This window comes from Amblyraja radiata, chromosome 1 (genome assembly GCF_010909765.2).
Source record: "Amblyraja radiata isolate CabotCenter1 chromosome 1, sAmbRad1.1.pri, whole genome shotgun sequence".
Taxonomy (NCBI): domain Eukaryota; kingdom Metazoa; phylum Chordata; class Chondrichthyes; order Rajiformes; family Rajidae; genus Amblyraja; species Amblyraja radiata.
Genome location: NC_045956.1, coordinates 71047098 through 71075042, shown reverse-complemented (window position 1 = coordinate 71075042; position 27945 = coordinate 71047098). Strand labels below are relative to the sequence as shown.

The following is a 27945-nucleotide window of genomic DNA, read 5'->3' as shown; positions in this document are numbered from 1 at the left end:
GCTCACACCTTCTCGGCCTGGCAACATTATCGTTAATCTTTTCTGAACCCTTTCAAGCTTGATACTATCTTTTTTATAACATGGTGCCCAGAACTTAACACAATATTCTAAATGCGGTCTCACCAACGTCTTATCCAACTGCAACATAACCTCCCAACTTCTATACTTAATACTCTGACTGATGAAGGCCAAAATGGCAAAATCCTTTTTGACCACCTTATCTACCTGCGACTTGACCTTCAAGGAACCGTGAACCTGTACTCCTAGATCCCTCTGCTCAACAACACTACCCAGAGGCCTACCATTCACTGTGTAGGTCTGGCCCTGTTTGACATCCCAAAATGCAACACCTCACACTTCTCTGTATTAAATTCCATCAACCATTCCTCCGCCCACCTGGCCACTTGATCCAGATCCTGCTGCAATCGTTCACAACCATCTTCACTATCCGGAAAACCACTAACTTTTGTATCATCAGCAAACTTGCTAATCTTGCCCTGTATGTCAGCAGTATGAAGAAGGCTTCTGACCTGAAACATCACCTGTTCATATTCTACAGAGATACCACCTGATCCGCTGAGTTACTCCAGCTATTTGTGTCTTTTTTCCTTTGAACTCACTCATGCACATAAAGGGTCACCCTCATGGTAAGATGTTAATCTCCAGTTATTACCAGCCATCGCCCATCCCAAGACCTGTAACCTCATCCAACAGTTCTAGCAGCAATCCCACACTCATCTTATTTCCCGCTGCAAGGTCCTCTGTGCATGAAGCAAAGAGTATGGCAGTCTGCCGTAGTGCTAAAAGCATTGAGCTTGTGCACGATTGAGGTTTGCAGTGGCTGGCACATGACTGCAATGCAGCAGCTCCCTTTGGCACAATCACTGGTGTGCACACCAATTACTGGGCCATTACCATCTTGAAAAGCGCATACTGACTGACGTACTGATCATTAATTCACCTAAAAACGACTGTACAGCAGCAAAACCAGTAGCAGCAGATAAAACAACACTTCTATTTGATGGCATTATTGCTGTCCAGGAGTTAGATGACTGGATCAAATGCACCTTCATCTCCACTGTTGCAATGTGGCTCATGAGAATTTCCCGTTCGCAACTTCTTGAGTGTTTTCAACTGGTCAAATAAAGGGCGGTACAGTGGCAGATCGGTAGAGCTATTGCCTTATACCGCCAGAGATCCAGGTTCGATCCTGACTACGGGTGCTGTCTGTATGGAGTTTCTATATTCTTTCCATGACCTGCGTGGGTTTCTCAGAGATATTTTGTTTCCTCCCTTACTCCAAAGACGTACAGGTTTGTAGGTTAATTGGCTTGGTATGAATGTAAAATTGTCCCTGGTGTGTGTAGGGTAGTGTTAATGTGCGGGGATCAGTGGTCGGCGCTGATTCGGTGGGCCGAAGGGCCTGTTTCCGTGCTGTATCTCTAAACTAAACTAAGCTAAAGGGAGAGAGACATTTTTAATTGGTAAGTGCCACTTTGAGTTACCATGACAAACTTTGAAATAATGGGTTAGAACTCATTCAACCCATTTGAGTTAATTTAATAAAACTATATTGGAGGCATAAAGGTTTCAATATTCCTGAGAACTTGCTAATCTTATTTATTCACTGGCTCTAAAGCTGCAGGCCTTGCAATGGAGGCTTGCATTCATTTCACAATTCACTTATCTTTCATTCTCCCTCTCCCATTCATTTATAGCCAAAGTGATGCTCTTTAGGGATGATCCTAGCCTAGGCTGGCGGTACTGAGCACACTAAGATTCTCACTTGATAAATAGTGTGGCTTTACCTGTTTGAATATAGTCAATACAGATATGTCAACCTTAAATAGACCCAAAAAGCTGGAGTAAAGAGCTTGTCCCACTTACGTGTCCTTGGCACGCAAATTACGCGACATCGTTGTCGCGTTGAGGAGCACGGGCATCGTGTGGCCGCGCAGGGCCGGTCCCACTGAGAAGCGCAGAGGGGTATGGAGATGTGCGCGGTATCGCGCGGTGCTCCGAAATTTTGTAGCGAACAAAATCTTCGCGCGCCACCAGCCTGTCGCGTAACTGACGGCGAAAGTGGGACAGGCCCAAGTCCCTGGCGCGACGCAACGTCTCACCTCCAACAGCAGCAGAAGCAGGCAAACGATCGCCGAGCTCGGCCTGGGGCTCACGGCCATTGCGGTCCGGATCCGCCCCCACTTCTACTCCCAGAGCAGGGCCAAGAAAATTGAAGATAGCCACAAAATGCAGGAGTAACTCAGTGGGACCGGCAGCATCTCTGGAGAGAAGGAATGGATGACGTTTTGGGTCAAGACCCTTCTTTCAGACTGAAGAAGAGTCTCGACCCGAAACATCACCCGTTGCTTCTCTCCAGAGATGCTGCCTGTCCCGCTGAGTTACTCATGCATTTTGTGTCCATCTTCAAATGACGTCACGTACTCCAGACGGCTGTGCGGGCGCATGAAGTCGCGCACGACCTTTGCGGGACCGTCGCGCCTCAACGTGACCATGAGGTCGCGTAATTAGCGTGCCAAGGACACGTAAGTGGGACAGTGGCTTAACTCAGCAGGTCAGGCAGCATCTCTGGAGAAAAGGAATAGGTGACGTTTTTGGTAGAGACCCTTCTTCAGACTGAGAGCCAGGGGAGAGTGAACTGTGAGATATGAAAAGGTACATAGAACAAATTAATGAAAGATGTGCAAAAAGACAGATCAAAGCCAGCAACGATGATCAAGGGAAAGTGGAGCCCACTATGGTCCATTGTTGACTGTAGGGAAAATGATGAGAACCTGAATATAGTTCAATACTGCTATGTCAACCTCTGTCTAGGTTTCGGCAAATACAGTGTAAGTTATGCGTTTGTCAGTAGTTTGGTTTGGTGCTGCTCAAGTATGCCATTCTCTTTGTGTAACAAAATTAAAATCTGTTTTTCCACCCTTCATAAGATCTTCAGTCACAGGGCAATCTGATTCTATTTTAATAATTCATCATTTGCTGTGTCTTCCTGCTGATTAAATATCAACCTTTAGTGTGTTTTAAAAATCTCTGTAGTCAAATTAACAGATAATTAGGCCATTTGGGAAAACACTCTGCATGCTCCTTCATCAAACTAATGGGGCATATTATAAAGAGAGGCAGAAAGGTTTGTTATAGCAGTTTAAAGACAAACATTATTTCCACTTGAACTAAACTGTTTTAAAATGCTCAAAGGCAACCAGTAACTATTATTATTATGCTTAATTTGTGTTTTTTAAAGTTATGCATGGCTTATTTGGCAGATCTGAATACTTGAATGAAGCTTTCTCGCTTCCAGTGGTGAACAAATGGATTATTCTAGTGCATGAAAAGTGAAAAATAAAACTGCAGATGCTGGGAATCTGAAATTAAGGCAATAAATGTTGGAGGTACTCAGAAAGTCAGCAGGCATCTGTAGAGAGACAAAGTGGTATTGTTTCCACAGCATGGAGTTGCATGCAAAAATATTGAGTAGCGATGAGGCCGTAATTCTGAAATCAGTTATCCAATTTGTACTCCAGGTGCATACATGCCTTTGCCATTTAGAAGGACAGGTAGACAAATACAAATACATTTCCTTGATCATGCTTACCTGGTAGGGGAGAATCGGTGGACAATGGCAGATCTCCCGGGACGAGGCTGTCCCATTGCTTTTCAGGTTTGCCGATGCCTGCGATGTCCCCAAATGCGGGATTTGTGGTAGTGGGGGACTGCATTCGCGCTCGTAACTTAGTTAAAAATAAAGGGAGGCACGGTTGCGCAGCGGTAGAGTTGCTGCCTTACATCGCTTGCAGCGCCGGAGACCCGGGTTCGATCCCGACTACGGGTGTTTGTATGGACTTGTACGTTCTCCCAGTAACCACGGGGATTTTCTTCGAGATCTTCGGTTTTTCCTCCCACACTCCAAAGACGTACAGGTTTGTAAGTTACTAAGGTACTGGAAGAGAGAAGGTGGGTGACGGTGAGAAAGGGAAGGAAACATGGAATGCAAAGGTCCCCGGGTGTTGTACCTCTTGAGAACAGGTTCACCCACTTAGAAGCTGTCAGGTCGGGAAAACGTTAACACACTGAGCGGCAGACTGGCCTGCGAAGCAAAAAGTGCTGTTGAGCCATAACCAAAGAGGCCGATGTCGGGCAACGGCGTGGTAGTTGGAGACTCCATTGTGAGAGGTACGGACAGGGGTTTCTGCAGCAACAGACGGGATTCGAGGATGGTGCGCTGCCTTCCTGGTGCCAGGATCTAGGATGTCACGGACAGAGTGAAGAAAATCCTCAAGTGAGAAGGTGAACATCCGGAAGTGGTAGTGCATGTTGGCACAAACGATGTCGGAAAAAAGGGGATGAATATTCTGCAGCGTGACTTTAGAGAGCTCGGAAAAATGCTGAAAAGCAGGACCTCCAGGGTGGTTATCTCCGGTTTGCTTCCAGTTCCTTGTGCTGGCGAGAGCAGGAACAGGGAGATACAGGACCTGAATGTGTGGCTGGGAAACTGGTGCAGGGGGCAGGGATTTAGATTCTTAGACCACTGGGATCTGTTTTGGAGTAAGGGGGAACTGTACAAAGGGGACGGATTGCACCTTAACAGGTGGGGGACCAGCATTCTGGCAGGCAGGTTTGCCACTGCTACACGGGTGGTTTTAAACTAAATAGGGGGGGGGAGGGTGTCAAAAGGGATAGTCAAGGACGGAGTTAAAGGGAAAGAGAGTAAAGGGATAGTTAATGACCCCAGAATTAACGGGAAGAAAGCTCACAAAGGGATAGGAGAGTATGGCCAAGTGTAATAGGGATCGATGTGAAAGGTGAGATGCGTAAAGGAATTAAAAGTATTGTATATGATTGCGTGAAGTATAAGAAGTAAAGTAGATGAGCTTGAGGCTCAGTTAGAGGTTGGTAGATATGACATTGTGGGGATTACTGAGACGTGGCTGCAGGAGGATCGTGCCTGGGAACTTAATATTCAGGGTTATACATCCTATAGAAAAGACAGGCAGGTGGGCAGAGGAGGGGGGGGGGGGGGTAGCTCTGCAGATGAGGGGTGGAATTCAGTCCCTTGCGAATGAAGACATTGGGACTGACGAGGTAGAGTCACTGTGGATTGAGTTGAGGGATTGTAAAGGCAAGAAGACACTAATTGGTGTTATCTACAGACCCCCAAATAGTAGCCCGGGATGTATGGTGTAAGTTGCAGCAGGAGTTAAAACTGGCATGTAACAAAGGTAATGCCACTGTGGTGATGGGGTATTTCAATATGCAGGTTGTTTCAGGACCCCAAGAAAGAGAGTTTGTAGAGTGCCTCCGAGATGGATTCTTAGAGCAGCTTGTAATGGAGCTGACCAGAGAAAAGGCAATTCTGGATTTAGTGTTGTATAATGAACCAGATGTGGTAAGAGAACTCGAGGTAAAGGAGGTAGTGATCATAATATGATTAGTTTTAATCTGCAATTTGAGAAGGAGAACGTTAAATTGGAAGTGTCATTGATGCAGTTGAACAAAGGGGATTATGAAGGCATGAAAGGGGAGCTGGCCAAGGTAGACTGGAAAGGGATCCTAACAGGAATGACGGTGGAACAGGAATGGCAGGAATTTCTGGGCATAATCTGGAAGACGCAGGATCATTTCATTCCAAAAAGTAAGAAAGATTCTAAGGAGAGTAAAAGGCAACCGTGGCTGACAAGAGAAGTTAGGGATAGAATAAAACTAAAAGAAAAGATGTATAACACAGCAAAGAGTAGCCGGAAGCCAGAGGATTGGGAAACGTTCATAGGACAGCAGAAGGAAACAAAACGGGCAATACGGGCTGAATAGATGAAGTACGAAGGGAAGCTGGCCAGGAATATAAAGAAGGACAGTAAAAGCTTCTTTAGATATGTTAAGGGGAAAAAGAGTAGCAAAGTCAAATGTGGGTCCCTTGAAGGCAGACACGGGTGAAATTATTATGGGTAACAAGGAAATGGCAAAAGAGGTGAACAGGTACTCCGGATCTGTCTTCACGAAGGGAGACACAAACAATCTCCCAGATGTACTGGAGGACAGAGGATCTCAGGGGGTAGAGGAACTGAAATAAATTTTCATTAGGTGAGAAATAGTATTGGGTAGGCTAATGGGACTGAAGGATGATAAATCCCCTGGACCTGATGGTCTGCATCCTCAGGGAGCGAGAAGAAATAATCATTGATGACCTTTCCCATTTCCTGTAGCTCCACGTGTAGATGATCACTTTGGTTTCTGACAGGCGCTGTTCACTAATAGTTAGTCTTTTTCACTGAATATATTCTTTGGAATCCAATCTCTTAATTTCCTAATCCAATCTGTTTGGAATCTCCTCAATCTTATCTGCCTGAGCTTTTCATGCCCCATTTCAAACTCCTGATTTCATTCTTAAGTATGCCACTCATTTGCCTATACACCAGGGATAGACAATCCACATGCCTTCAACTCTTACTATCACACTTTTAAAAGCTTCTGCTAGGAGGCTGCAAGGTGACTGCAATGTTAACAATGCTATGGTAGGCTTCAATGTGGAATGTACCTCACAAGCCCACACTTTTGATTGAGAATTGCATATACAGTATCACTTGGCGATTTAAGAACATAATTTATCAAAGTATGCAAATCTTTCATCGTAAAACACAACTTGGTAAACTTTATTTAGCTCTTTAGAAAAGTGCCTGCAGCCAATATAGCAAACACCCAATGATTTATTTAAACGTTAAGCCCAAACCTCAAATATGTTTTTTTTTTAATTAGGCTAATGATCAAATAAAGCAACAACTACATATGAAGACTGCAAGTTCTATTATAGTTCTAACCGATGGAGAACTCTTGGACAGGGTGTTGCACTACACAATGATACAGGTAATTGTAAAATTTAGAGTCATATTGTTGTACAAAAGTTTGGCCCATTACGTTTGTGCCGACCATCATGCCTGCTTATATTAAACCCACTCGCTTCCATTAATATTAGAGGGCATTAGAGGCCATATCCTTCTACAACTTGTTCATTCCAGATGCTTTGTGAAGATGCTTTTTAAAGGTTTTTACTGCCTGCTTCTACCAACTTCTTTATTTTTAATTTTTTTAGTTTTAGATTTGGAAATAGTCCCTTCGGCCCATCGAGTCCGCGCCGACCAGCAATCCCTGCACATTAACACTATTCTACATCCACGAAGGACAATTTACACTTATACCAAGCCAATTAACCTGCACGCCTTTGTGTGGGAGGAAACCAAAGTTCTCGGCGAAAACCCACGTGGTCACGGGGAGAATGTGCAAACTCCGTACAGACAGCACCCATAGTCGGGATCGAACCCGGGTCTCCGGCACTGAAAGCGCTGTAAGGCAGCAACTCTACTGCTGCGCCACCATGCCACCCTTCTCTGGCAGCTTATTTTAGAAACCAACTACTCTTTATATGAAAACCCCCTCCCTCAGATTTCATTTAACCTCATCTTTCTCATCTTAAGCATATGCCCTCTAATATTAGACAGCCTACCACGGGAAACAAATATTGGCCATCTACCCAATCTATGCTTCATAATTTTATATACTTTAATCATGTCACTTCTTGTTTCCTTCACTCCAGGGAAAATTATTTAGCATATACAATGCCTCTTAATAACACAAACTCTCCAATCCAGGCAACGTCCATCTTTTCTGCACCCCCTATAGCGTAATCAGATCTTTGGTATAATGTAGCAGCCATTACTGCACACAATATTTTAAGTGTGGCCTAACTGACATTTTGTGCAGATTTAACATTACGTCTCATCTCTTTTCCCAATGCCTCAGCCAATGTAGGAAAGCATGCCACACTCTTTGCTTACCACCCTGCCTGTTTCCAGCAATATTCTTCTGAGCCCTGTTAATAACTGTGTATTTCCTTCCCTGATTTCCTTCGACGACATTTGTCATTATGTACTGTACTACCAATTTTGATGTCAGCTGCAAATTTTTAGACCGCCGTTGAATCATGTTGACGTTCTTTTCCTTGACACTAATTTATTTTAACTTTCTTTATAGGCTGAAGAAGCAAGGAAACTGGGAGCGATCATTTATTGTGTTGGGGTCAAAGATTTTGATGAAGCTCAGGTGAGATTGTAGAATATTGCTTGTTACCAAGTATTCAGATGCATTCAATGAGTGATTCAGTTTAAGTCTGGAGACAGAGATCCAATCGAAGTTAAAACAAAGGGGCAATGATGTTATTCACTCAGAATACTTAATCATAAGGCAATACAAAATGGGAAGAGGAGGAGATGTTTTGGCCTCTCAGATCTGGTTTACCATCTATTAAAATACTGGGTGGAACCAACTTTCCTGGTCTACTTTCCTGCCTTATCCCGATAACCCATGATTATGGAATGGAATACTTTATTGTCACATGTCACAAGGCACAGTGAAATTCTTTGCTTGCATACCCAGGGTATGTAAATAGCTGCCACATATGGCAGTTATAACGTTACACTGGCTCCTCCTTTGATTCTATTACAGATTGAAAATCTAACAGCTTTAAATATATTCAAAGCTGCATAGCTTTCTAGGGCAAATTTATAAGATTTATAGCAATGCAGAGAATACATTTTTCCTCATCTGGTCTTAAGTGGGCACTTCCATAATCTTGGGCTCTGACTTCTGACCCTGCACTCTTCCAGTATTTATCCTGTCAAGATTTCAAAAATTCCTTTTGTTTCACTGTGATTGCCTCCCATTTTTCCAAACTCCAGAGTACAGATGCAACCTACCAGTTGATTATTTGAATACTCCTGTCTCCCAGAGCTTCAGCACCAAACAGGTCTTAGGCACCTCAGCTGTTTTAGTTTCAGAACTAGAATAAAGATTTTCTCTGATTCTTCAAGAATTAACCATTATTGGCAAGGAGAGCATTTACTGCCAATCTTGATCATATTTATAATGATGGGAATTGATTTCTATCTAGAATTACTCTTTGATGAAGGAATCCAAAATATTTTTGCTGTGTGGGTGGGTTGAGAAGTGAGTGGAGGATACAATTCTTTGACCCACCAACGATGAAGGAATGTTTCTAATTGTCCAAGTGAGGACAGTGTATGACTTGCAGGACAATGTGAATACTGTGTGGGTCCAACGTACATTTTGCTCTTGGGGTGGTGGTTTGGGATATGCATGGTCAATAGATAGCAGACTTGGGTTTTATGTATTGACCTAACATATATAGATCCAGTGAGGTGAGAAAACTTGGTTGAAGGCTTCCACAATGTATTTCCCGCTGTGCTTCACACAAATTCAATATACCTTTGAAGAAGAAAGGACTGTGGGGATGTGGGAAACAAAACAGACTTGTTTCTTGTTAATTTGCTTCACAAAATTGCAAACTCGGTATCAACTTGCACCCCACATAACTATACTCTTCTGTGATTCTCTGAATTTTTTTTGATATATATTTATGATTCACTTGCCGCTTCTATCTCAGTGCCTTAGCATCACTCCATGTCTCCTGTCAAATCTTGGGTTACAGAAAACTCAAACTTAATATTTTTCTATTTATTATTGTTATAGCTAAAAATAAATTACCTCAGGTGCAATTCCTTCTGCTTATCCCACTCGGGTCGATTTTATTTCCTCTTTCTTAAATGCACGTACATTCCCTGCTGCTTATGGCTATCTGCTTTCCATTGCTCTTTGTGAGTTCTTTAACTACAAAATGTAACTTAAATAAAAATATATTTGGCAGTAGAGTTTAAAATATGAAATCCTATTTAATAGTTCCTCTTAAAGATTTTATCAAGAACTCATTCTGATTTAGATGATGACCACAATCTTTCAATATTTTTTGGTAATGTTGTGAAAAATCCAAGTCAATTGGGAATTGGAGGAATTCCCCTGCTGACATAACCCTAACTAGTTATTAGTTTTTGGTTCAATGAACTTGTAATTAATTATTTTTGCATTTGGTTGTCAGAACTTTCAATAGTTAATATGCTGTAAACAGAATATATAACGAGGAGCCCTGGGACACCTCTACCTTGCTTGCAGTGACAGCTATAACTCACTCATAACTTTGCCAGGCTCAAGCTATTAGGTTACATCTCTTGTGAGATTAAAAGAGGAACTTTACAAATCCCCACTTTGTGCACTTCATGGCTTGAAGATCCAATCATTGCAAAAGTGTGAAAGAACAGAAAGCCTCATTAACTTTTGAAGAGTGAAGTGGTTTATTCTCCCGCGGGTGCTCAGAGAAATCAACAAATTTGACAATGACTGTGGCATCTAGAAAATTTGCAAACTTTCAAAGCGCATCAAAAATTCTGGAAATAACAAAATATTAAATTGGAAACTACGCCGAATGGAATAGTGTCAAAGGTTACTCAAAATAGGCGCATAATCAAATTGTAAGCAATAGAGTTGGCTGTATGCTCATTTTGGCTTCCGTATGCATTCTAATAGTGAACTAAAGTGTAGGTCTGGTTCACAAATTAAAGCACGAGGATGGCAAGTGCCAAATTTAGAATACGTTTTGTTGAAACTAGGTTAATGTTGTAGCAATTGTGTGGCCTGAATCTGTGCCCAATTTGTGTGAGAAAATTTGTTTGAAGATTTCCACAATGCATTTCCCACTGTGCTTTATTCTCTTCAAAAGAACATAATCATACAATTTCTCAGTGGAAATGTCCGAGACCCCAATTATGATGAGATTAATCATAAGATTACTAATTGGATTTTTCTTGTAAAGATTCAATTTACCAAACGGAAGTACTGTCAAATTGAAATGTTGTTAATAATAAAGTTGTGACTTGTGCAAGGTAGGTGAATGATGAATTCCATTGTAAAATCGGTTATACACTTGAAGGCTGCAAAATCCGCATTATATAACAGGACTCTGACTTTTACAATAGCTTTCCATTTCTATTCAATCCAAACTAACAAAATGTACTAAATATTGTATGAAAAAAGTTGTTATATATCTGTAGATATGAAGTCTTTGAAACCTTTAATATTTATGACTTCTCTTAACATAATTACAAGCCCTGAAGTGTGTCCAAGTGGGCATTAGAGTCTGAGTAAGTAATGAGGTGGAAAGCTTAGCATGAAGTGTTTTGGCAAAATTGTTTGAAAGTGGTGAACCAGGTTGGAAGACAGCACTGTTGCCAATTGTTGACCACAGTATAGATATGGTTCACTGAACGAAGAGATAAAATACAGATGTAGGGTGACATGGCAGAAAGATTCGCCACTGACACAAAAACAAAAGTCTGGGGTGGGAGAAAAATGTGGAAATAAGAAATGGGTTGTTTTTGAGACACAAGAGACTGCACTTGTTTGAGCTTTCTACAAAAGCAAAGTGTTGGAGGAACTCAGCAGATTAGGCAACACCTGTGTAGGGTATGGACGGACAACATTTCGGTGGGGACCTTTCTGCCGGCTGATGAAGTTGGGGGAGAAAGCTGGAGAAGTGAGGGTCGGTGGGGCAGAGCCTGGCAAGTGATAGGTGGGTACAGGTGTGGGATCATGATATTTGTCCTGAATTTCTTGAACTTCCAGAGGTTGACTGCAGATTACACCTCCTGCATTAGACTATTTAAGGTGAGGTGCAGGAGGCTATTTTACTTAATTCTCTACCAGCGCCAGCCACAATCTCTCACAATCTCTTTCGGCACTCAATGGTGGTGCTCTCAAGTGACTTTTGGTGATAGAAATGCAATTATCCCACCAGTCCCCCACTGAAGTCCTCCACACAGAGTATATACCATGTCTGTGCTATTTTCAACTTGTTCCTAGTATTATTCATTATGAAGAATTCATCAGATTTGAGAAGATGGCGAGTTGTAGAAGTCTTGTTTTCTTGCCCATATTTGACCTGATGCTATATGATTTCATGGGGTCGGGAGTCAATTCTGGGGAGGTCATTGATTAAATAGCAATCCTAGAGCAAGGGATTAGGAAGGAGAAACTTAGTTTTTTTATTATTTAGCATCATTTTAATTTTTGTGCAATGTATTCATATACTTTATAATTTTTATGAATTAATTATTTCAATTCTAATAGCTTTTAGATACAGAGATATTTCAGTGGGCATATAATTTTGTCAAATGTTAATGTTTTTAGGGATATTTTGAGTCCTCCTTAAGCATGGTCCTGGTTGTTGAGGCAGTACCATTGAACACCAGGATGCCTTGGCATGGGCAAGGTGGGCCTGATGGCCTGTTTCCATGCTGTATGACTCCATGACTAAAATGACGCCTGCTCTTCACATCTCAAAATATTTGGTTCATAAATCCCACAAAAGTACTTTGACATCCCCTTAAGAGGCATCGCAGCTGAATCGAAGGTCACTGGGGTACTGATTTTGGATGATCAGCCATGATTATATTGAATATTGCTGGCTCGAAGGGCCAAGTGGCCTAATCCTGCACCAATTTTTTTTTCCATGTCACAAACATTCAATCGCTATTAAATATTAAACTTATTCTTAAATACGATTAAACATTATATAAATCGATTAAAACATATTTAAAACAACTCAATCAATTGAAATACATATAAATCACCTGAAACCTGCCTCTCCTTCTCATAGCAGTTCTCCCCATTCAAATGAATGTTGTCACTGATACTACAACAAAGCATAATTCAGATGATTTTACTACTAGACTCTATTAGGGACCAATTCCTTGGAAAATCTGGGCCTGATAAGTTCACTATATGCATGTAACAAGGACCATAGGTGTTATGTACTCAGGAATACCTGAAAGCTAAATGTTTGACAGCACAAGTTTGACTAGTGTAGTTTAGTTTTGTTTATAGATACAGCGCAGAAAAAACAGGCCCTTCGGCCCGCGACCAGCGATTCCCGCACATTAACCTCTCCTACACACACTAGGGACAATTTACACATACACAAAGCCAATTGATCTACATACCTGCACGTCTTTGGCGTGTGGGAGGAAACTGAAGGGAGAACACACAAACTCCGTACAGACAGCCGTAGTCAGGATCGAACCCGGGTCTCCGGCTGCAAGCGCTGTAAGTAGTAACTCTACTGCTGCACCTCTGTGCCTCCCTTTTTTTAGAGATACCGTGCGGAAACAGGCCCTTCGGCCCACTGAGTCCGCACTGACCAGCGATCCCTGCACATTAACAATATCCGACGCACATTGGGGACAATTTACATTTATACCAAGCCAATTAATCTACAAACTTGTACGTCTATGGAGTGTGGGAGAAAACCAAAGATCTCAGACAAAACGCACGTGATCACGGGGAGAACGAACAAATTCTGTACAGACAGCACCCATAGTCGTGTTCGAACCCGGGTTTCATATTACAAAACTAAACTACACTAGTCGAACCCGGGTTTCATATTACAGATCTCATATCATAAAAATATTAAAGTAACAATATTAAGGATTTTGTTTAAATAATTTTTGAAATAATTTTTTATTTTAAAAGCTGGACCATGTTGCAGACTCACCGAAACATGTCTTCCCGGTTAATGAAGGATTTCATGCCTTAAAGGGTATTATTGATTTGGTGAGTATTATTTGGCTTATTTTAGCTTATTTTAACAGCTGAAGTCTATTTAAAACAAACTACATCATATCTGCTGTTGATTATATCAAGTATCAATATGACCATTATTTTTGAGGAATAAAATATTAATAATTTGTAACAAATTTCTGCAGGTTGATTTTATGGCAGTAAAACTAAATTATATTGAATTGAAACTTCCAAAGTATATTGTGGAAATACTATACCCTTGAGGTTCAATGCTACATCAAAAGACATGTTAATGGGGCAGAATTAATGGATAATTAATGTCCACTTCATGGGCTTGCTGTGCAAGATTCAAAAGTGCATGTGGTTCAAGGAGTACCATTTAATTGTTGCACAAAATACATCGGTTAAGTCCTGGTTGTGGTGGAGAAAATATGCTAGATTGCAGGAAAAACTTGGATTGGGGCTGATACAGAAAATAGGAACTCTGGCCAGGGATAACTAATAGATCAGTAAAGACTAGATAGTAACTGAGTTGGTAAATCTTTAGGATGCCAGTGTGCAGGTATTGCATAGCAGGACAGTGTGATGGTAAAATCATGTGAGAGTCGGGTCGAAGGCTGATGAGTGTTTGGATGAAAGTTAACTGGCAGATCAGAAGATGCAGGATTGGAAGGGAGGCCGATGGGCAGACAATTTGGGTGAGGAATGCGCAGCAGACTGTTGGAAAGGATATGGGGGTTTGACAGGTGAAAGTAGGTACCAATTACTGGGAATGTGGGATGGGAGGCATGTTGTTGAGAGGGTGTGGGTAGCAACCTGGTGGTAGAGGATGAGCAAGATTTTTTGAACAGATTAGTGGGCAGGTGGTCAGACAGTAGACTGAATGTTGGGCAGAAGTTGGCTGTAAATAATGTTGGATGGTAGTCCGTTGGAGACTGGACGAAGCTGTTGTTGCGGGAGCTCCGGAAAAACAGGTCACCAACCTTTGACCTGCGAGCTCCCGACGATGTCGTCCACTGGCCCGAGCCTCCGGTCGGGTCAGCCGCCGGAACGCTGCCACAGCTCCGGGGTCGGGTCGCCGCTGCCGCCGGAACGCCGCTACAGCTCCGAGGTCGGGTCGCGGCTGCCGCCGGAACGCTGCCACAGCCCCGAGGCCGCCAGCTCCGCCATTAGGCCTCGGCGCAGACGGAGACGGGGGATACAACAAGAAAAGTCGTATCCCCCCGAAGGAAGAGACCAAAAACATGTTTCTCCCCCCCGCCCCCTCACACACATACACAACCTAATAAACCAAAATTAACTAAAACAGGACAAAAGAACAACAACAAAAAAAAGAAAAAACAGACGGGCTGCAGGCGAGCCGCAGCTGCTAAGGCAGCGCCGCCACTTCCGGACTGTTAGCCCCAGCTTCACCTCTGTGTTCAGGATGTGGTTGATGAGATACAGAGAATGATAAACTATCAATGAAGGCAGGCTCTTAGTTTCATCCTTTTTCACCATATCTAGTGTCTGATGCCACTCTCTACAGAGAGGAGGACTGTCCATGTGAAGTTCACAGGAGCAGCAGAGATTTTGGTGGGCATCAGACATTACTACTCTTCCACAACGCTTGCAATGTTGTAGCCAGCAGCATGGCTGCCGCTTTATCTGCCCTTAATTCTAGTCAACAGTGACTTCGACACATGTAAACCTCAGATCTACTCATGTTGAGACCATTGCTTTCATTGGAGCTTTCAAACTATAAGTTTTAATTTGTTATCTAGTTACCAATACTTGTCCAGCTTATTTTCCCTGTGGTGGAATGCAAACAGTTCCACAGCTTTGTACGTGACTATAATAATGTAGGCCTCTTCCTGTCTGCTCTCAGTCTGCAGGTCAGGATGCCATTTATCAGTTGCTTTCAATTATTATTGTCTGTCAATATGAATCTTTATTTTTCAATGCTGCAGATGATGTTTTTTGTTTGAAGTAAGCTTTCCCTGTAACCTGCATCATGTTAAAATGTTTTGGTTCAAGCTGCACAAATGTGACTAATAATTGCTTTATCTTGTTTTCCTGTTGATTCTTTGGGAGGTACCCAACGCTTGTAGTATCTGGAATCTGGAGCAGTGAGATTAGAACACTTTCTCCTCATGACACTGTTCCCTTATCCCTCTGCCACTCCATTTTTACAGTGTAACTTCATTGGGTAATTGGTAGAAAACCTTGGATAAATGGATATTCAGAGTCATAGAGTCACATAGTGTAGAAACAGGCCCTTCGGTCCAACTCGGCCAACAAAGTCCCAGCTACACTAGTCCCACTTATCTGCGCTTGGTCCATATCCCTCCAAACCTGTACTATCCATGTGCCTGTCTAACTGTTTCTTAAACGATGGGATAGTCCCAGCCTCTACTACCTCCTCCAACAGCTTGTTCCATGCACCCACCACCCTTTGTGTGAAAAAGTTACCCCTTGGATTCCTATTAAATCTTTTCTCTTTCACCTTGAACCTATGTCCTCTGGTCCTCGATTCCCCTACTCTGGGCAAAAGACTGTGCATCTGCCCAATCTATTGCTCTCATGATTTTGTATACCTGTATAAGATCTCACCTCATCCTCCTCCTTGGAATAGAGACATGGTCTACTCAATCACTTCCTTTAGCTCACACCCTCTAGTCCTGGCAACATCCTCGTAAATCTTTTCTGAACCCTTTCAAGCTTGACAATATCTTTCCCATAACATGGTGCCTAGAACTGAACACAATATTCTAAATGCGGTCTCACCAATGTCTTATACAACTAAAACATGACCTCCCAACCTCTATACTTAATACTCCGACTGATGAAGGCCAAAGTGCCAATTGCCTTTTTGACCACCTTATCTACCTGCGACTCGACCTTCAAGGAACCATGCGCCTGTACTCCTAGATCCCTCTGCTCTACAACACTATCCAGAGGCCTACCATTTACTGTGTAAGTTCTGCCCTTGTTCAACGTCCCAAAATGCAACACCTCACACTTCTCTGTATTAAATTCCATCAACCATTCCTCCTACCCACCTGGCCAATCGTTCACAACCATCTTCACTATCTGCAAATCCACTAACTTTTGTATCATCAGCAAACTTGCTAATCTTGCCCTGTATGTTCTCATTCAAATCATTGATGTAGATGACAAACGGTAACGGGCCCAGCACCAAACCCTGCGGCACACCACTAGTCAGCCTCCAGTCTAAGAAGCATCCTTCCACCATGACCCTCTGCTTCCTTCCATGGAGCCAATTTGCTATCCATTCAGCTCTCTCTCCTTGGATCCACTGCCAACTAGCATTCCAGATCAGCCTACCATGCGGAAGCTTGTTGAACACCTTACTGAAATCCATTTACACAACATCTGCAGCTTTGCCCTCATCAACCTTTTTGGTCACATCTTCAAAAAAATCAATCAGATTTGTGAGACACGACCTCCCACGTATAAAACCATGCTGACTCTCCCTAATCAGCCCTTGCCCATCCAAATGCCTGTATATACTACCCCTCAGAATACTCTCCAATAACTTACCAACTACAGATGTTCAGCTCACCGGCCTATAGTTCCCAGCATTTTCCCTGCAGCCCTTCCTGAAAAGAGGTACAACATTTGCCACGCTCCAGCCTTCCGGCACCTCTCCTGTATTTAAGGATGACATAAATTTCAACCAGGGCTCCTGCAATTTCCTCGGATATATCAGATCAGGCCCTGGAGATATGTCTACCTTCATGCATGACATTACCTTCAGTACTTCTTCGACAGTAACCCTGACTGCTCGCAAGATACTTCCAGTGACTGCTCCAATTTCCTCCATCCTACTGTCTTTCTCCTCATAAATACAGAGGAGAAAACACATTGAGGATCTTGTCCATCTCCTGTGGCTCCTCACAGAGGTGACCGCTTTGACTCCTGAGAGGTCCCACTCTCTCTCGTTACCCTTTTTCCCCCTTATGTATTTATAAACAAAATTGTGGTTGTCCTTAATGCTACCCACCAGAGCTATCTCCTGGCCCCTTTTTGCCCTTCTGATCTCATTTTTCAGTTAACTCCATAGTTCCGAAACTCCTCCATTGACCGCAGCTGCCTATACATGTCCCATGCATCTTTCTTGTTTTTGTCTCAATTTCCCTTGTCAGCCAAGCTTCCTTACGTTTGTCTGCTTTGCACTTCACTCTTACGGACGTACACATTCTGAGCTTTCTTCAATAGACTTTTAAAAGCATCCCACTTGGCCGGTGTTTCTTTCCCCTCTAATCACCTGCTCCAGTCAACTTGAGCAAGACTTTCTCTCGTACCCTCAAAGTTGGCCTTAGCCCAGTTGAGCATTTTAACACGTGGACCCTCTCCTATCCATAACTATCTCAAACCTAATCGAACTGTGGTCACTGGTCCAAAAAGGCCTCCACACACACTTCATTAACTTACCCTTCCCAATTTCCCAATACTAGATCCAGCGTTGCCCTCTCAAGTGTGGGGGCCTCCATATACTGCTTGAGAAAACTCTCCTGAACACTTTTGAGGAATTGCACCCCATCTGAACCCTTCACGCTATTATTTTCCCAGTCTATATTGGGAGAGTTAAAATCCCCTACAACAACAACCTATTTGCCCTGCAGCTGTCTGCAATCTCCCGGCACATTTGTTCTTCGAATTCCCATTGATTATTTGCGGTTCTGTAGTAAACCCCCAACATGGTGACCATCCCATTCTTGTTCCTCAGCTCCACCCATATAGTCTCACTCGACGAACAGTCCGTAATGTCACATCTGAACACTGTCGTAACATCCTTCTTAACCAACAATGCAACCCCCACCCCCTCCTCTTCTTCCCTCACCCCTGTCTCTCCTGAAGCTCCTGTACCTCAGAACATTGAGCTGCCAGTCCTGGCCATCCCTTAACCAGGCTTCAGTCATGGCTACAATGTTCCAGTCGCTCGTATCGATCCATGCCCTAAGCTCATCTCCCTTCCCCATCAGGCCCCTTGCATTAAAATACATGCAGTTTAAACCAACCCTCCTTCATCGCCTTGCACCTGCCTATTCTGTCCAATAACCTTTCCCACACCACGCTTCATACCAACTTCTAGCCTATCATGTGCCTCTGTCTGGCATGAGATCCCACCCCCTGCCAATCTAGGTTGAACCCTCCTGTGCAGCATTAGCAAACCTTCCCGCTAGGGAACTAAATTAATTTGTTTTTTTGTTGTCTATCGAGGTCTATCCATTGTCCATCATTTTATGTTCTCTATCTGTTGACCTTCCATCACTTCACAGCAAGAAAATAGGAGAGCCTCAATGTGCTGGAATTTCTGCTTGTTCAAATTGGGGATACAACATTGCGATTCTGGTGTTTCCTGTAACATTGTTTGTTCTGACATTTTGGATTAACACATTTCTCCAATGGATATTCAGCAAATTGAACTTTCAAAATTGTTATTAGCAGAGGCTCTTTTAAAGGCTCCTTAAGGTGTACGATGCAACAAAAAAAAACTTTAAATACAAACTATCTGAACAAAGAAAACTTAATCGTCATGCACTACAGAATCTAATTGTAGAAAGTGAATGAGAGGGTTATTAAAGGGACACATAAGAAACTGTAGGTGCTGGCATTTTGAACAAAACAGCGTTGGAGGAACTCAGTGGGTCGGGACCCTTGTTCAGACTCAGCCTGTACTTTCCCTTCAGAGATGTTGCCTGACCTGTTCATCCAGCTGGTTCCACCAGCAATTTGAGTTTTTCTCAAACGGGTTGTTAACTTAGGCACTTAAGAAGTAGGTGTTCTTGTGATAGCAGTGATATCTTTGATATCTTGTGATAGATAATACATGTTATTGCCATCAGCTAGACATGCGCTTGAAAATGGCAGACCTGAAGAAATTAGCTAAATAAGGCTCTCTAATTCCATGCAGCCAGGCTGAACAAATATGCTGTATGGCCCTATGACTATTAAGTAAGTAAGTAAGTAAGTAAGTAAGTAAGTAAGTAAGTAAGTTTATTGGCCAAGTATTCACATACAAGGAATTTGCCTTGGTGCTCCACCCACAAGTAACAACATGACATACACTGACAGTTATGAATGACTCAGAAAACGCTAAACATTAAGAATAATAAAACATTAATGATAAAACACCATTGATCAAGCATGTGAACCAACAAAATACCAGATCAAAGGGAGGCTACAGATTTTTGGCTGTTGAGTAGAGCAACTACTCGTCGATAAAAACTGTTTTTATGTCTGGCTGTGGCAGCTTTGACAGTCCGGAGTCGCCTTCCAGAGGGAAGTGATTCAAAGAGTTTGTGGCCAGGGTGAGAGGGGTCAGAGATGATCTTGCCCGCTCGCTTCCTGGCCCTTGCAGTGTACAGTTCATCAATGGAGGGAAGGTTGCAGCCAATAATCTTCTCTTCTGATCGGACGATTCGCTGCAGCCTCCAGGTGTCGTGCTTGGTGGCTGAGCCAAACCAGACCATGATGGAGAAGGTGAGAACAGACTCTACGATGGCCGTGTAGAATTGGACCATCATTGCCTGGGGCAGATTGTGCTTCCTCAACTGCAGCAGGAAGTACATCCTCTGTTGTGCCTTTTTGACTGTGGCGTAGATCGTAGCCCCCCACTTAAGGTCTATTTAATGGCTATTTCTCTATTGCCCAATTAATTACACTGATGCAGACATCAACTTTTGATGTGTTACGTAGACATCAACGTTTCACATATTTACCTTCTAATTTCTAACTGAAATGTTTGCCACATATTAAATGTTACATGTTAAATGGACTTTGTGCTGACACAACTTGAGTCAATGCTTAACTCTTATGGGAAGACTGCAAATGGATATATATCTGTCATCTCGAGTGTTAACTGTTTCCGTTCTTTGCTTCAATTTCCTGCTTTCCATTAAATCATATGAGGCAAACTCTACAAACAATCCTCATAGCTTGCAGGCAATATGATGGTGCACCAACTGAATATTGATGCTGGTAAGTAAATTCCCCAGTGCGAACATGTAACACATTTGAAGGGGGTGATCTTCTCTGGTACAAGAAAGCAGGAAATATTCAGGTTTATTTTGTAGTAGATTTAAAAGCTACTAGTATTTATAAAGTACTTATAAATACAAATTGCTATGAAATTACAGAATTGAGAAAAACATCACATGGTTCACTCATTTTTAGATATTAAAGGAGTCAAGGAAAATGGGGTCAGTGCAGGAAAATTGTGATGAGGTAAAATATCTATTGTGACATTTTTGAAAATTAGAGCAAACCCATCTGCGATTAAATGGCCTAGGTTGCTTCTATTTCTTAATTTATGATATTCAGGGAAATATTCATGGCCTATATGTAACTTCATATGCAGGTACTGTATGTTTCGTAACTCCAGGTTTATTGTAATGTGGTTAACTCATAGGTAGTCCACTGAGTAACTTCATCCATAGACAGTAAGTGTTGGTATTGCTGGTAATCACTATGTCCAATTAACGGATTAAAGATGATGGGGGGGGGGGGGGGGAAGGAATCAGATTTAATCAAAATAAATAAACAGATCTAATGAAAATGATAATCAAAAATGAAAGAAACATTAATTCTGCACTATCTACAACTGCTTGACTGATAGAATATTTCCAGAAAGTACTACTTTGTCAAAAATTACAAGAAATAAAAATAAATGGTAAGACATTTGAGGATTTCAAGGCAGTGTAACTGTGTAGCAAAAGTATTTATATTAATGTGATCCCAGCTAACTTGGTTAACCAGTCTAAAATAGTTTTGGCTTCAGAGATTTCCTTTGGTGTAGCTGAAAATAAAAATAAGTAATAAGGGTGCAGAATTTAATTATAGGATCAGGAAGGAGTGGCAGTGATCTGGATGCTGGTGCGAGTCCTGAGGCAAGTAAGGGCCAGCATCTGTTCAGTGCAACAGGCATAGTCCTGATGGTGTGTAGAATGCTGCAGTGTTCTAAGGAGTGTTGGGTTGAGCATTCACCTGATCCCTGGATCCCTGCAGAAATTGTTTGGGAATTTTTCAGGCATCTAAGACCGAATGGTGTTGATTCATGTATTGGTTGCTCACAGTCGTGTCAGGGTCTTACATGTGCATGGGATGCCAGTGTGCTGGATTAATCAGATTATTAATAATAATAATAATAATAATGGATGGGATTTATATAGCGCCTTTCTAATACTCAAGGCGCTTTACATCGCATTATTCATTCACTCCTCAGTCACACTCGGTGGTGGTAAGCTACTTCTGTAGCCACAGCAGCCCTGGGGCAGACTGACGGAAACGTGGCTGCCATTCTGCGCCTACGGCCCCTCCGACGACCACCAATCACTCACACACAGGCAAAGGTGGATTATTGAGTAAAACATAAAGTCTGGAGTAATTCAACGTACCAGCAACTCTGAAGGGAATTGATTGGAAGGGACCCTTTTTCAGACTGAAAGCTGGAAAATGAGGTGGGGGCAGGACAAAACCTGTCGTATGATCGGTAGATTCAGGTGAGGGAGGTTAGATTGGTGGATGGGTGGAGAAAATGACAAAGGTTGACGATAAAAAGCATGTCAGATATGGAGAGAAGAGGAGTGAAATGTAAAGCCAAAGGCTGGGATATAGGTGGAAGGGGACATGGGCTGGTTTAGGGTAAGGGTTAAGAACACTGAATTGCAGAATTTAATATTCGTACCATTTGGTTATAAGGTGGTTACCCAGGCAGAACATGAGGTGCTGTTACTCCAGTCTGAATGTGGTCTCACTGGCAATGGAGGAGACCACATCATCTTTCTCTGAAATGCCCCAAAAAATACATGGGCTCGGCCTAAATGTGAAATGGGCATGTCTGTCTGAAGAAGGGTCTCGACCCAAACCATCACCTATTCCTTCTCTCCAGAGATGCTGCCTGTCCCACTGAGTTACTCCAGTATTTTGTGTCTACCTGCAAAATGGACATTACGTGTAGGAAGGACTGCTACTTTACTACTGGAATTGCTCCATTTATCTTTAAACTGAACCTATTATAATCAAGTTTCTCCAAGTTGTCCTATGAGCCAAAAATGCAGTTCCAGCAACAAAAAAAAACCTCCTTTAAAAAGATAATCATTTCTTTTGTCAGGGGAATCATTGGCTTTGTATTATTATTGCAGCAATAGGACCTTACAGTAATGCTTCACAGCATAGGCGAAGCAGTCATATTATGATTTTTTCTTGCTGGCATTTGATTTTATAAAGTCTTTTGTTTACTTGAAAGCTCTTCTTCATCTATCATCTTGAAATGATTTGTGGTACACAGGCACACTGACTTCTCTGCCTAATTCCTCTGTGATGAGAAAATGCACCAGATGGTTAAGAAACATTGAACTGTTCTCCAGTTCCTCAATTGATGAGGAGATGCACTGGAAGACTTGCTTCATGAGTTTTTTGCGCACACTGGTCTCTTTTGTTGTGATTTCAATGGGGGAAAAAAAAAACTAATGGCTTCATAATTCAATTTACAATTAAACACAAAATTCATTTGATGAATTTTCAGTTCAGAGAGACAACAATGATAATTTGGGATACAAACGACTGAGGTAACCTAAGATGGATTGTTACAACTGGAACTGATGAACTCACCTAATAGTTGATGGTTCCTCCTTCAAGCAGTGCTTCTAATTTACTTAAGCAGAAATACAATTTTCGGGAGTAATGTAATGAGTGACTAATTTAACATTGTCCCTTTTATGATCACCAAAAATGATTCATAGTGTGAAATATGATAATGCCAAAGAAAATCTAGCATCAAATGATTGCTATAAAAATTGAAAGCCACAGAAATTCTGCATGTGTATATGGAAAGGTCAAATGTTTGGTTTGGAAAGAAAATATACTTCTTCCCCTCTTTTGTTCCTTCCTCCAACCACAGTAACTTAATTCCTTTAAAGCTATATGTTATTTTATTTCTGTCTATAAATGTTTTTAAATAGTTGAGTAATAAAAAATAATAATCTTGAAACACCTAATGGTAATCTTTGACAATATTGGTTATTTATTTTATTGACTAACTATTTTCTTAAATCTACATTGCAGATATTAAAGAAATCATGTACTGAAATTTTGAATGTGGAGCCATCATCTGCATGTGCTGGGCGTAAGTGAAATGCTCAAAGCAAATTACTGTGATGAAAATAATAAATTTAGATTATGTGGGCGAGAAATTGGAGTTTGCTGAATGAGGACCAATATTTCATGTCCTAATACTTGAAGGATATGCTATTTAAGATTCAGTCATACAGCATAGAAAAAGGGCATTCAGAGTTTCGAGGTTATCCCACTTTTGCATCCTACACACCAGGGGCAATTTACAGAAGCCAATTAACCTCTTTGGAATATATGTCTTTGGAAAGTAAGAGGAGACTGCAGCATCCGGTCACAGGACAAACATACAAACTCCACACAAAACAGCACCAGCGGTCCAGATCAACCCAGGTCTCTGGCACAGGGAGGCAGCAGTTCTACCACTGCGCCACTGTGCTACCCACTGAGCCTATGCTGACCATTAAATATCTATTTACACCAGCTCTAATTTGTCCCATTTTATTCTCCTTGCAAATTGGACAAGGATTGTTTTGTCATTTTCTATTTACACCAGTCCTATGACATTTGCAAATGAAAGCCCTATTGTATGAGTAGATCTCCAGCCAGAAATGGCTTTGGATGAATGGAACAAGGACAGTGGCAGATTCATTCGGCAAACCTACATTATGAGAGGCATAGATTTGGTAGGAAACCTTTCCCCATACACGAGGTATCTAAAATTAAAGGGGATAGGTTAGGGTATGGGGTAAGAAGTTTAGAAGGAATCCAAAGGAGAACTTTGTAATGTAGAAGGTGTTTGTATTTATTTTGTATTTCAGCATTGGAGAAAATAAAAACATTTTCAAAATGATCTCCCAACCAGAGAATCTGAAAGTTTATTAGTAATGATCTACAATTGTCTAAAAGTTTATCTGATTCTCTTTGTCAAGAACTGCCATTGTTTTGATGCATTAAATGACCAATTTAGCAATATTATTGATCTTCCTTTGTAATTAAGATGCAAAGCCTTTGCTAAAAATAATTTGATAGGCTAGATAATTCATTTTTGTAATATGTGTAAGATAAATGCATCTGTCTCTCAAACTGGTAAACATTGATCTATTTAACAGCCAAGATCTTTGCACATGAGGAAGCATACATACATCACATGCCCTGGTAGAAAGATGCTAGGATTGAGTAAAGACAATTTTGACCTATTAATATAGATGTTCTGTTGATCCCAACTATCATGTTAAACATGTATCTTGATGTTTATTGACAGTGAAATTGAAATCAGGAAAGTGATGCCTCACTCAAAATAACCAATGTTCTACTTCCATCCCAAATAAAAGGACACTTGTATCTTTATCAGTTCACATAAATTAAAGTCCTAAATTGCAGCATAGCCAATTTTGAGAGCTTTGGACAGGAACTTGGAGATGTTGATTGTGAGAAACTGTTTGCAGGTACAGGGACACGTGTTACTGGAAGGCTTTTAAAAGTGAGATAGGGAGAGTTGAGCACCAGCTATCCTGTTAGAGTGAGGGGCAAGACTGGTAGGATTGGTTAACCCTGGTTGACGAGGGATATTGAGGATCTGGTCAGGAAAAGGATGCAGGTAAATATCAGCTATAGGCAGCTGGGATCAAGTGAATCCCTTGAGGAGTAGAAGTGATGAAGTATTACACTGAAGAGGGAAATTATGAGGGCAAAAAGAGGACATGAGGCAACTTTGGCAGACGAGGTAAAGGTGAATTCTAAAATATCCTGTAAATATATTAAGGTTAAAAGGATAAGCAGGCGAAGAATAGGGTGCCATAACAATCATACTGATTCTCTATGTGTGGGATGTGCACGATCTGAAATGAATACTTCTCTTTGTTTACAATAGAGAAGTGCAAGGAAGCTGGGTAATTCAGGGACGAGAATAGTGATGTCTTCAAATACATCCACATTATAAAAGAGGAGGTGCTGGCAGACTTAAAGTGCATGAAGTTGGATCCTGGAGTATCTGGTTATACCAGGTGTATCCCCGGAACTTGCTGGAAGTTAGGGATGGAATGTCTGGGACTCTGGCAGACATACTTGTTTTGTCATTCAATATGGGTGAGTTATGGAAGACTGAAGGGTGGCTAATGTTGTGCCTTTATTTAAGACAAGCTGCAAGGACAAGCCAGGGAGCTACAGGATGGTGAGCTTAACATCAGTGGTGGGACAGTTACTGGAGGGGATTCTGAGAGACAGGATCTACCTGCATCTGGGAAGGTAAGGGCAGATTAGGGACAGCCAGCACATTTTTGTGTGTGGAAAATTATGTTTCATGAATTTGAAGTTATTTGAATTGGCGACCAGGAGAATTGATGAGTGCAGGATGGTGAATGTTTTCTGCATGGGCTTGCATAGGTTGTGTATGATAGGCTGGTCCAGAAGGTTGGAATACATGGCATCTATGGAGAGCTAATTAATTACATTCAAAGTTGGCTTTGTGGTAGGAATCAGAGGATGATAGTGGAGGGTTGATTTGCAGATTGGAAGACTTGAACTAGTGGTGTGCCATAGGATTCAGCATTGCGTCTACTGTATTTTGGCCACTGTATTAATGATTTGGATGAGAATATAAATTTGCAGATGACACCTAAATTGGTGGTTTAGTAAACAGTGAAGTAGGTCATCTATGATTACAAGAGGATCTAGTTTGAATAGGAAAGTGAACCAGAGAATGGCACATGAGAGTTTAATACAGACAAATATGTCGTTACATTTCAGTAAAGTAAACCAGGGAGGATATACACAGTGAATGGCAGGGAGTTTCCTTTTATTGTCCTCAAATTGTCTTTTTTTTTAATGTAAGTTGTCCTATCTGTGTTTACAGATAAATTTGAGATTGTGCTGAGGGGAAATGGCTTTGAAAACGGCAGAGGAGCAGATATGACCATATGCAGCTATTACATAAATGCTTCTACCACTATAAGTAAGTATTTCAAGAAATATATCATTATTATTTGTGCATTAATATAGATTATAATTGCGATCTTCAGTTTACGTAACAGTTGTACTTTCCAGTATTGACAGTTTAAAAAATCATTGACATTTGTTTAAAAAATCAGCAGAAGTGTAAGGCACCAAATGACTACCAAAAAATGATTCATTGCAATTTCTCCCCCATTTTGTTCAGATGGGCGTTCTGCCACAGAGGGTTGTCAATAGTTTCACAGCTTTAAGATAGACGCAAGAGATTGCAGATGCTGGAATCTGGAAGAAAAGATGAAGGAAATCAGCGGATCAGGCTGCATTTCTGGAGATAAAGGAATGGTCGATATTTTGAATTGGGACCCTCCTTGACCCAAAACATCAACCATCCTGCTGTCACCACAGATGCTGCCTGATTCACTGATTTCCATCAGCAGCTTGTTTTTTTTGTTATTCCTGAATTATCTGGGTACTGAAACAATTACTTGGTTAGTGAATTTCCACTTAAATCAGAAATAAAGATTGCTGGAAAACAAATAGAATTATTCGCAAAACAAATTGAATGATGATAGAGGAGAGAGTAGGAAGGGGTGAGAAGAAGAAAGGTTCTGGTGCTTTGATAAGGAATTTGTCCTGTAAAGTGCCTCTTCTTAAACTTCAAGGATTTAATGTCCCAAATTGATTGAGTATAATTTAAATCAAATATTTTAAATTAAATTGTCTTTCTGTACTAGAAAATGTTACGGTGCTGCCACCAGGCCAAGCCCCGTCTAAGCTTAACAATCAATGTGCAACTGAGACGGTTGCTAAGGCAATTAATGACCCGCATCCTGATGACACAAAATCTTCCACCACTGAAAAGTGATAGAGAAAAGAAGTGTGAGAGATGAGTGGATGAGAAGGAGTAGTGATGGGTAAGAGGAGGAGATACAGTGAGTGGGAAGGTGATGCGCAAAAAATGAAATTATATGGAAAGGATGGGGAAAATGGGAAAGGAACAGGAATGGACCAAGGATGGGAAATAGGCCAAAGGAGAGGGAAGGAGTATAAATGAAGAGAAAAAAAAATATTCGGGTAGATAAGGAGAAATGAGAGGGGAAGAGGAAAGAGGCTTTAGATGACCCATATAGTGCCATCCATAATACTCGGGACAAAGACCCATCATTTATTTATTTGCTTCTGTACTCCACAATTTGAGATTTGTAATAGAAAAAACAACATGTGGTTAAAGTGTATATTGTCAGATTTTAATAAAGGCCATTTTTATACATTTTGGTTTCACCTAATAGAAATTACAGCAGTGTTTATACATAGTCCCCCCATTTCAGGGCACCATAATGTTTGGGACACAGCAGTGTCATGTAAATGAAAGTAATCATGTTTAGCATTTTGTTGCTGGATGTCTTCTCTGGTGATGCTCTGCCA

At 41.5% G+C, this 27945-nt stretch overlaps 1 protein-coding gene and 1 pseudogene across 1 annotated transcript in view; both read left to right on the top strand.

The window, feature by feature from the left end:
* Positions 1 to 27945, top strand: part of antxr2 (ANTXR cell adhesion molecule 2) — a 208971-nt gene that overhangs the window by 29766 nt on the left and 151260 nt on the right. The window contains exons 5-9 of the mRNA XM_033023964.1: positions 6769 to 6876; positions 8041 to 8109; positions 13444 to 13524; positions 23563 to 23623; positions 26423 to 26521. Coding sequence (XP_032879855.1) covers positions 6769 to 6876; positions 8041 to 8109; positions 13444 to 13524; positions 23563 to 23623; positions 26423 to 26521 — 418 coding nt within the window. The remainder of the gene's footprint in view (positions 1 to 6768; positions 6877 to 8040; positions 8110 to 13443; positions 13525 to 23562; positions 23624 to 26422; positions 26522 to 27945) is intronic.
* On the top strand, positions 3606 to 3752 carry LOC116983834 (annotated as a pseudogene).